Source organism: Galeopterus variegatus, unplaced genomic scaffold (genome assembly GCF_000696425.1).
Source record: "Galeopterus variegatus unplaced genomic scaffold, G_variegatus-3.0.2 Scaffold632, whole genome shotgun sequence".
In the NCBI taxonomy this organism is placed as follows: Eukaryota; Metazoa; Chordata; class Mammalia; order Dermoptera; family Cynocephalidae; genus Galeopterus; species Galeopterus variegatus.
The window spans coordinates 333,663-344,464 of record NW_007726743.1 but is presented as its reverse complement, the minus strand read 5'-3'; the positions used below and the strand labels follow the sequence as shown (position 1 = coordinate 344,464).

Below are 10,802 nucleotides of genomic sequence, written 5' to 3'. Positions count from 1 at the left end.
GCAGTCGCGTCACACGGAGACCGGCTCGGGCGGCGCTGCGCCAGGTAGCCACCCAGCGCGGCTGCCATCGCGTACCGGGCCGGGGCACTCACCGCGCACGCTCGGGCCCTGCCTGCTACCCCTTCGCGGCGCGGCGGGACAGCGGCCGCCTCCTGGGCCCGGGCTCCGGGGAGGGAAGGCAGGTCCCCACGCGGCTGGGAGCTGGACGGGTTACGCGTCGACCGACCCGAGATACTTTCCAAGGCTGCGGCTGTAATTTAGCGAGACCTCACTGAAATGCCGGGCGAGGCCGACTGGCCCCTGATGTCGCTCCTTAACCTAAAGGAACTCGCATGAAGAGCCCGTGGCCCTCGAGACTGCTAAGTGCACGCGCAGCCTTACTCTTCTGGTGAAATGACACCTCGTAACCTCATGCTTTTCCTTTAGAAAACCCACCACTCCATATCCCTAAACTGAGAAGGAAAAACAAAGTGGTGTACCCGGCTATTTTGGAAAATTTTCTTCCAGTAACCATATAATTGGGAAAAATTCACAGGTTTTTTTTTTTTTTTTTTAAGATGACGGGTAAGGGGATCTCAACCCTTGACTTGGTGTTGTCAGCACAACGCTCTCCCAAGTGAGCAAACCGGCCATCCCTATATGGGATCCGAACCCGTGGCCTTGGTGTTATCAGCACCACACTCTCCCGAGTGAACCATGGACCGGCCCCAAATTCCCAGGTTTTAATAAATGAATTAGAAAACGAGTTGAAAGGGAACTTCTACAAGATGTGGGAGTTTATTTTAAAACACTTCCCTTTAAACCCATTGTACTGAAACTGAGCAACCACAAGACCGTAAATGCTGCAAACAGTGGAGAAAGCGTGGTAAAGAAGTGTTGGGAAGCTTCCTGTTAAAGCGCAAGAGAAATCCTACTTTGAAAGCCTCAAGGCACACGAGCTGGTCGGTGGGGCGGACTTAAAGCCGGAACGCAATTGCAGCTGGTGCAGTTTTCCCGCCGGAATCAGAGTCGTAGGCAGCATTCCCTACTGCGCAGGCGCAATGCCACTTACCCAGCATGGAGGTGGTGGGTCTCCTGTGTGTGGCAGCGGTGGTCCTGGCGTCGGGCTTCTTCTGGGTTTGGGACTCCTCAGAACGAGTGAAGAGTCGGGAGCACGCAGACCTGCTGGGAGCCGGAAGCCGGAGTCTCCTGGTGGTCGCGCACCCCGACGATGAAGCCATGTTTTTTGCTCCCACAGTGCTTGGCTTGGCCCGCCTGAGGCACCAGGTTTCTCTGCTGTGCTTCTCTACAGGTAGGAGGCCGTAGGCGGGGCGCTGGAAGCTGGGGTTATAGAGGGGATTAGGTGCTAACCGGTCTCAGTCGACTTCTTCCCGAAGGGAAGCTAAGTGAGTGCACCGAAGGTCCTTTTTCTGGACCCCTCACAGGCTGGGGACAGGAGCTGCCGGCTTTCCCAGGTGGGTTGGGGGACGTCTGCAGCTTGCGTACTCCACTCTCTGCGGGCAGGGTTTAGGAGCAGAAAAGCAATAGCTCGCATTTGGTTCCATCCAGTACCTGCATTTCCTTTGGGAACTGCAACTGTACTCCTTGTTCTGTGGAACCTTTTCAGTTGCAGAAGGTTCAAGAATAATGATCCTATTTACACCAAACAGAATCTATGCTGTATCATGCCTGCTCAGCCCTTAAAGTTTCATTTATAAATGATAGGAAAGGACCTTCCTGCTGCTTTTAAAACCTATTTCGTGCTAGAAAGATGCCTGTGTCAAATTGAAGTAGACTCAGATGACTAGATAGAAAGTAATTTTGTAGGTAATTTTATAGTTCGGCTCCATCTAACTTTCAATGAAGGAGCCTTTTAAAGAATAGGTTTTATGTTACGGTCCAGAGAAGATCAAATGAGAAAACAAAAATTGACCGTGATACTTGATTATGGTGATAATTGCAAAACTGTATAAATGAAGTAATTGAACTGTACACATACAGTGGGTGAATTTTATATGGTATGTCAAATTATACTTCAATAAAGCTGATTTTTAAAATTGCCCGTGACCTCTTTCCCATTTGTGTGTGGGTCCCGTTCTTTTTCTATACAGACTTTTCACAGAAATCACATTTTATACAATTTTATATCCTTTTAACTTTAACTTTTCCATTTATTTAACAAATATTTATGTGCTAGGCCTTATTCTTTGCCCAAGGGATACAACAGTAAAATCGAGCTAGATAAAGATAGTGCCCTCATGAAACTTATAATTAAAACATTTCCCCATGTTAATGAGATCTATATATATTGCCTTTTAATTGCTTTCATCGATATAAACCTTAATTTAGTCATCCTTTATTGTGTGTATACTTGGGGCTTTTCCCCCCAGTTTATCTCTATTACAAATAGCATTGAACATCTTTATGATTCCGTGTAATGTCATTAGGATTGACATCTAAAACTGGCTGTTTTAAGGCTTTGCATGCAAATCACATTTCTAAAAACATTATACCAATTTACATTCTTACTGGCGGTAATGAGGATATCTGTCTTAATAGATTAGCAATGATTAGTTTTTTTTATAAATTTCTTGATTTGCTTAATTTTTTCCCTCAAAAATCTTTCATTACCAGAAAGATTAAACCATCTCTCATGTTTATTAAGAATTTGGGGGCCGGCCCGGTGGCGCACTGCTATAGTGCACCTCTTGGGAAGTGCGGTGGCGCTCCCGCCGAGGGTTCAGATCCCACATACAGACCGGCCGCTCACTGGCTGAGCAAGGGGCGGGAGCAACACCGAGGGCTGTGATCCCGTGGCCGGTCCTGGTCCGGTACGGATCCCGTGGCCGGTCCCGGTCCGGTACGGGCGCGACACTGAGGGTTGCGATCCGTTGCCGGTCACGAAAAAAGACAAAAAGGAAAAAAAAAAAGAATTTGGGTCTAAGCACTTTTCTTCCCACTTTGTGCTCTGTTAGAATTAACTGCTAGGGCTGGCCAATTAGCTCTCTTGGTAGAGCATGGTGTTGGTAACACCAAGGTCAGGGGTTCGGATCCCATTACCCAGCCGCCAAAAAAAATTTTAAATAAAATTTTTTTTAATTTTGAAGAAAGGATATTAGTTGCAAGTAATTGCCCCAGTTTTTTTTCTTTGCTTTTAATTATATTTTATACTACAACTATGAGAGTCAAATTATAAGCAAGTTTGTTTCAAGATCTGCAAGAGAAGCCTGGATTTTATTTGCAAAATATTATAGGTGCAGTGTGTTCTTTAATAAATTTCTCCTTGTTTTCAATAGGTTCATAAAAATTTGGGACCAGAAATCAAAATTTTTTCAAATAAAATATATAAAGCATGCACTTGGCAGTCAATTTTTTTTTCCATGCCATTTGCTATGAATAGTCAATATCTTTATTTTCTTTCATCATTTCCTCTGAATTCAACATGACATTTTAAATTGTTCTCTCTTGTTCTTTTTAAAATTACTTTTAAAATTCTTAACTCATTCAAAAATGTATGGATTAAACATTCCTCACTCTCCCTACTTTCTCCTGACGTTCTAACATGAAAAGCTAATAATTTGTGATACAATATAATGAAATCTAGAATGGTGTGATGGAGAAAGTACTGTACTATGGACACAAAATGGAGAAAAGCATTAAATTTCTTTTCAAAGGTTTAGGTTAAAGGGGCTAGCCAGTTAGCTCAGTTGGTTAGAAAGTGGTGTTGTAATACCAAGGTCAAGCGTTCAGATCCCCATATTGTCCAGATGCCAAAAAGTAAAAAAAATTAAGTAAAAAAAAAAAAAAAGAGCTTCTCTGGATAGGTTTTCTTTGAGCTGTGCTTTAAGTACAGGCGTAGGTTGGAGAGAGAGGACAGCCTTATAACACCAAGTTCACAGGTTCAGATCCCCCTACTGCCAGCCACCAAAAAAAGCAAAAAAATAAAAATAGGAGTAGACACAGGAAGCTTGGGAAGTCATTCTAAGTCTTGCTCTTGGAACGAATGAATAATTCAATTTAAGGGGAAGAGAACAGAAAGAAAAAATGATTTTTTGTTATTGGTGGCTCATTTAATCCTGTCAGCAACCCTACCTGGTAGGTACTATTGTTATTCCTATTTTACAGATATGGAAACTGAATCACAAAGAGTTTAAGTAACAACCACAGTGACCAGCTACAATGTAAAGAAGCCAGAGTCCTGTGGCTCTTCTTTGTTCTAAATCATTATATCCATCTACCTCTCACATTGCCTTGTATGCCATGTCACCTGATGAAATATTTATATTGAATCACAGTGTACATTCCAAGAAACTAGTTCATCAAGCTGCTATTAAAAAAAAAAAAGAATGCCTTGGCCTGACAAGTTTGGGGAACTTAGCCAGATGTGCTATCCCCTCATTTAGAGGTTCACAGTCCTTATGAGACTATAAACATCTTGAGAAGTCTTGCTGTGAAAAGTCCTAATTAACTTTATTTATTTGTTTATTTTTAGTGGCAGCTGGTATGGGGGGATTCGAACCCTGGACCATGGTGTTATAACACTATGCTGTAACAAACTGAGCTAACCAGCCAGCCCCTATTTAACTTCATTTAATTCAGCATTTCTCCAATTCATGTAACCATTGAAATACCTGTTAATATACAGTACACATATCCTAGCTAGTAGGATGTCATTGAATACATTTGGTGGAGAAGTACCATAATGAGTTCTGTGTTTTCAAAAGCTCATTCTAGTGGCCGTATGGAGAATGGTTTGGGAGGAAATATTGATGTCAGGAAAACCAATTTGGTCCATCCTTTCCCCTCTAGACTTTCATCCGATTTCCATGTATTTCTGGTCTGTGTACTACCTCTTTAGTCAGTTTGACATCCCTATCTTAATTACTGCAGCTTATTATCTGGTATGACCAGCCCTGTGATCGTTCTTCAGAGTATGTTTGTTGTTTTTGACCTTTTCTTCTTCCACATATATTTTAGAGTTAGCTTGGTCATGTTTGAGAAAAAATCTTGCTGGCATTTTTATTGATATTTCACTGACTATACTGATCTGATCAATATAAGGAGAATTGACATATTTACAATATAAAGTCTTTCCATCATTTTATGGTATGTCTCCTCATCTGTATTTTATTTATACTTTTATACATTTTGTCTATATTTTATTTATATATTTTATCTATATTTTATTTATACATTTTATGGTATGTCTCCTCATCTATACTGCTCTTCTTTAATGTTTAACAGTTTTATGATAAGGTCTTAAATAAGCATTTTTAATAAGGTCTTACATAAGTATTTTATAATAAGATCTTACATAAATAAGTATTGAGATGATGATTATGTAATTTTGTACTTTAATCTGTTTTTCATATCTAGAGATTCCTTTTGCAGTATATAGTCTCTGTTGCTTTCTCATATTTTGATGCCCTCTTTTATTTCTTTAAATATATTAAACACATATCTGCTCCTAATAATTCTAATTTCTTCAGTCTGTGTATCTGATTCTGCTCTTTGTTCTGGTAACTCATTTTGGGTGACTTGTTTCCATGTGTATTTTGTGATTTTTTTTTTTTTAAATGTAAGCATGTGTTTCTTAGAGCTATATTTGTGGTAATGTTTTGATGATTTACTTTTTTTATTTGTTTGGTTTTTTAAATTATTTTTTTCAAATCAATATTATTAGCATGTTCATTATTACAAATCATAATTATTCTCTATGTGTCTTGCCCAGTCTTTCTCCACCCCCGTTCCCTTCCCCCTCACCTTTAGTAACCATAAATTTGTTCTTTCCTGAAAGATGATTTACTTTTGCTTCAGCCAGCACTACCTATTTCAGATCACTCTAAAATATTACATTGAGATTTTTCAGGCCACAGAGGTAGTGTAAATTCAGGGTCCAAATCCAAAAGTATTAGTTGTTTAATGCCACATAACAAATTATCTCAAAAATTAGTGGTTTAAACTTAAATACTTTCTCATTGTTTCAGACAGAGTACAGTCTCTGTTCCACGATGTTTACTACCTCAGCTGGAGGACCCAAAGACTGGGGACTGGAATCACCTGAAGGCTCATTCACTTACAAGTCTGGCTTACAAGCTGGGGACTTAACTAGAGATATCAGCCAGAACATCCACATGTAGTATATCCATGTGGCTTGGGATTCCTCACAACTCCGTGGCTGGGTTCCTGAGAGAGGGCCTGTGCTAGAGGTAGCTGTATGTCTTTCATGACCTAGCCTTTGAAATCGTGCATTCTCCTTGTTGAGGCAGTCGTAAGTCAAATGAATTTTCAAGGAGAGAAGTAGATTCCACCTCCTGATGGGGAGTGTAGGGATTCTAGAAGTTCATGTGGTACTAGAAATATTGCTATAGCTATAGCTATTTTTGGAAAATACAGTCTGTCACAGCAAGTGAAGCTAACTGTATAGTTAATTTTAGGGGGTGACATTTTTCTTATTTTTCCTTCTACTAAAATCAAGTCTGAGAGAGAAATGTAGCCCCTCCCTCTCTGTCTAGGGTGTATCCATTGAAGGAAGTGCCTTTTGAAGGTCCTGTCTGTATGGAGCTCTCCTTATTTGTGCACAAGCTTTACCTCCTGCTCCCCTGTCTTTAGGCCACCAAGAATATGCAGATGCTGTCATTCCTTTGTATGGCTGAAAAATTTCATTGTATGTATATACCACATTTCATTTATTCATTCATCTATTGATGAACACTTGGGTTGTTTCCACTTCTTACTATTTTAAATAATGCTCCTATGAAGGTTGATGTAGAAGTATCTGTTAGTACTCGTTTTCAGTTCTTTTGAGTATAGTCATCCCTCGGTATTCATGAGGGATTGGTTCCAGGACCTTCCACAGATACTAAAATTCACAGATGCTTAAGTTCCTGCTATAAAATGGTGTAGTATTTGCATATAACCTATGCACATCCTCCCATATGCTTTAAATCATCTCTAGATTATTTATAATCCCTAATACAATGTGAATGCTATGTAAATAGTTGTCATACTGTATTGTTCAGGAAATAATGACAAGAAAAAGTCTGTATATGTTCAATACAGACCCAATTTTTTTTTTTCAAATAATTTTGACCCACAGTTGGTTGACTCCATGGATGCTGATGGAGTTTGGATGTGTTGTCCCCTCCAAAACTCATGTGGAAATTTGATCTCCAATGTGGCAGTGTTGGAAACTGATTGAGTCATGGGGGCGGATCCCTCATGAATGGATTAATGCTCTCCCTGGGGGAGGAGGGCTAGCCAGTGATTTCTCTATTGGTTCCTGCGAGAGCTGATTGTTTAAAGAACCCTGGCACCTTCTCTCTCCCTCTCTCCCTCTCTCTCTCTCTCTCTCTCTCTCCCTCTCTTGCTATGTGATCTGCTTGTACCTGCCAGCTGCCTACCCCTTTTCCTCCAGGAGTAGAAGCAGCCTGAGGCCCATGCCAGATGCAGCTGTCCCAGAATTGTAAGCCAAATAAATGTCTCTTCTTTATAAATTACCCAGTCTCAGGTAATTCTATTATAGCAAAACAAAACGGACTAAAACAGATGCAGAACCCACATATACGGAGGGCCAGCTGTATATACCTGTAAATACAATTGCTTAGTCATGTGGTAATTCTTTGTTTAAATTTTTCAAGAATTGCCGAAATGTTTTACACAGCAGTTGTATCATTTTACGTTCCCACCCGCAATGCATTAGGGTTCTAGTTTCCCCATATCTTTGTCAACATTTGTGAGTTTATATTTTTACTATAGCCATCCTAGTGGATATGAAGTGATATCATAGTTTTGATTTGCATTCCCTATTGACCAATGATGATGAGCATCTTTTCATGTGCTTATTGGCCATCTTAATATCTTCTTTGGATGATGTCTATTCAAATATTTTGCCCTTTTTAAATTTTTAATTTCATTTTTAAATCATGATTTCTTAACCTGGGTTTTGTGGATACATTCTAATGGAAAGGGGTCCAGCTCTCTGGGTTTCAGCTTCCTTTGGGAGGCCAGGCCTCTGGGCTATAGTAACACTCCCTCCTCCCTTTACATCTCCAACCACGGGTTGGTAGTCACTTCTTGCTGTCTCTAATCTCTGGGTAACTTCACTGTTTCCTGTTTGTACCTTAGATCCTCCATTAGTTATGTATCAAAATATTTGCATTAAATTCTTGCTGTCGTAAATATTTGATATGGTTTCTGTTATCCTCGATAGACCCTGACATAGTACCTAAACTTCCTCATTTTATTGTGGAAGAAACTTGGACCTTTTTTTCTTCCTAATACATTTTCAAATTTATTACCTATTTAATTTTTTTAAGTAAAGTGAAATTTCTACCTTATACATTATGATGTATAAATTTGGGTCTTTACAAGTGACTTTAATTTCTATTAGATGTGGTTATGATTGCTAGTTATGCCTGAGAAGTATTAGTTATCAGAAGACTTACAATTATGCAGGTGCTATACGTGCACACACACACAATGTAGTTCTAATAAAGCAATCTACATTAATCCCATTTTCTGTTTTCTAGAATAATAGTCTCTAAATTTTTTTGGTCACATTCTCCTTTTGGTAAAAAACTTTGAGCATATACTCCCATTATGTATTTTTATTTATAGTTCATAAAAGTTTATGGACCACTAATGTGTGCATTATACAGCATTCACAAGAACATATATTTATAAAAGAGACAAGGTAAACAAATTAAGAGGAGAGGTTCTAACGTTTTTCCTCCCGTCCCAGAGTGCACCCATCCTACTTGGACACTGTTCTAAAGTATGTCAGTTATAAGCTGCTGAAGGATCTCAGACATGTATTCTGTTCAAGTGCCTACATTTTCACCACCTTAGTGAAAATAGTTTAAATGGTCTCTGACATCAACTCCCTAAACTCTTGTAAATTCCTTAATTCAAACCCAAGGCAATAAAACTAGCCCTATAAACACGTTAGTCTCAATTCTAAGCAGTTTCCCACAGACTGATGTGCACAGCATTTGAAGTTAGGAATTGCATCATAAGTGTACATTGACTCTTCATTGATTACCAAAGATCAAGTAATCTTGGGGGAAAAAATGGGAGTTTAGGAATTAATAATCTGATAATGTAGAAAAGTTCATATTTATGAATAGAATACTGAAAATGATCACATGCCAGGGAAAATAGGAGAAGGCCTCCTCCTAGAGGAAATAACATTTGGTCTGGATGATGAAGATGAATTGTAATTCTGAAAGACCTACTGCTTTGATATGTATTATCTCATATAACCCTCCAGAAAGCCTTATGAGATAATCATTATTTCTACTTTGCATGTGAAAAAACTGGCTCAGGAAAGTTAGGTAAGTTGGACAAATCACACATGCAATTATTTGCTGGAGAGTTGAATTAAGGGGTGCATTAGCTAGACAGTTGTTCACAATGAGTACAGTTTGAATAATACCAAAATTTCACTATGTTATTATTTGTAAGGATACAGAGGAGTTCTGATTACCAGAACTATTCTTCAGAAATATATGTGTTGGGAAAATAAAGAATACATAAGCTTTTTGGGGTGCTGATGGGGTTGGGATGTCCTAGAGGCATGCTTGGGGATAGCTGATTGCTAAATTCTTTTAAAAGAGGATGTTTAGGGGCCGGCCCAGTGGCGCACTGCTACAGTGCGCCGCTTGGGAGCGCGGTGGCGCTCCCACCGAGGGTTCGGATCCCACATACAGAACGGTTTCCGCTCACTGGCTGAGTGAGGTGTGGGAGCGACGCCGAGGGTTGCGATCCCGTTGCCGGTCCCGGTCCGGTGCGGGCGCGACACTGAGGATTGCGATCCATTGCCGGACATGAAAAAAGACAAAAAGGAAAAAAAATAATAATAATAAAATAAAATAAAAGAGGATGTTTACTTGAATGTTGCCTATACATTTTCCTGTAATACTCAGGAACAGCAGCCTCATTTTTAAATAAATGTTAAACAGATATTTGAGAAATAAAAATTTAAAGGGGCCCAAACTAATAGTGTGCCTAGGTACCCCAGTTCTGAGTGGGGTCGATCCTAAATCTGCATAACTCCAAAGCCAGTGCTCTTGGCTATATGTACCATGCTGTCTCTAGCATATGAATAAAACACAGACAGACAGATGAACACAGAGATAGATACAGAGATGGGGAAGAATTGTGAATGCTGATTCTAAAGATTGTGCTGCTGATATTCTTATTATAGGAGTATCTTATGATAACCTTGGTTTTATATTCTCTTCAACTTTTTATTATACACATTTTTCAGGTAGTTTAAAATCCTTTACGGAACAAGATGGAATGAGAATGAGTGAATAGGTAGGTCTCCACTGTTAAATCTACCACTGTATGTTTGTTATCCTCAGGAAATTACTACAATCAAGGAGAGATTCGTAAGAAAGAACTTTTGCAGAGCTGTGATGTTTTGGGGATTCCACCCTCCAGTGTAATGATTATTGACGACAGGTAATTTATTTTTTAACAACATAGAAGCTCCTTGGCAATAAATATGCAGTGGTACACTCAAAACACACAGAAAACTAATGTAGGTGGATAGGAACATCTTATCTGAGAAGTTTATTTAAAAATAGCTGCACATTTGTTTTTAAATGACAGCATAATGTATGTAAATTTTTTCAGCTTCTGATTTTTGTCTTGAGATAGCTACTTCTCTGTACATCTACATGTCATAAAGTTTTTATTATAAATTTTATTTTATTTTTTTTAAGTGTACAATTTTTTTTTTAAATTTTATTTTGTGGATATACAATGAGGTTGATTATTGTGGCCCATTACCGAACCCCCCCTCCCTCCTCCCTCTC

At 39.3% G+C, this 10,802-nt stretch overlaps 1 protein-coding gene across 1 annotated transcript in view; it reads left to right on the top strand.

Moving 5' to 3' along the window:
• Positions 1-850: 850 nt before the first annotated feature.
• PIGL (phosphatidylinositol glycan anchor biosynthesis, class L) overlaps positions 851-10,802 on the top strand; it is a 76,077-nt gene continuing 66,125 nt past the window's right edge. The window contains exons 1-2 of the mRNA XM_008570805.1: positions 851-1,291; positions 10,347-10,446. Coding sequence (XP_008569027.1) covers positions 1,057-1,291; positions 10,347-10,446 — 335 coding nt within the window. The 5' untranslated portion in view covers positions 851-1,056. The remainder of the gene's footprint in view (positions 1,292-10,346; positions 10,447-10,802) is intronic.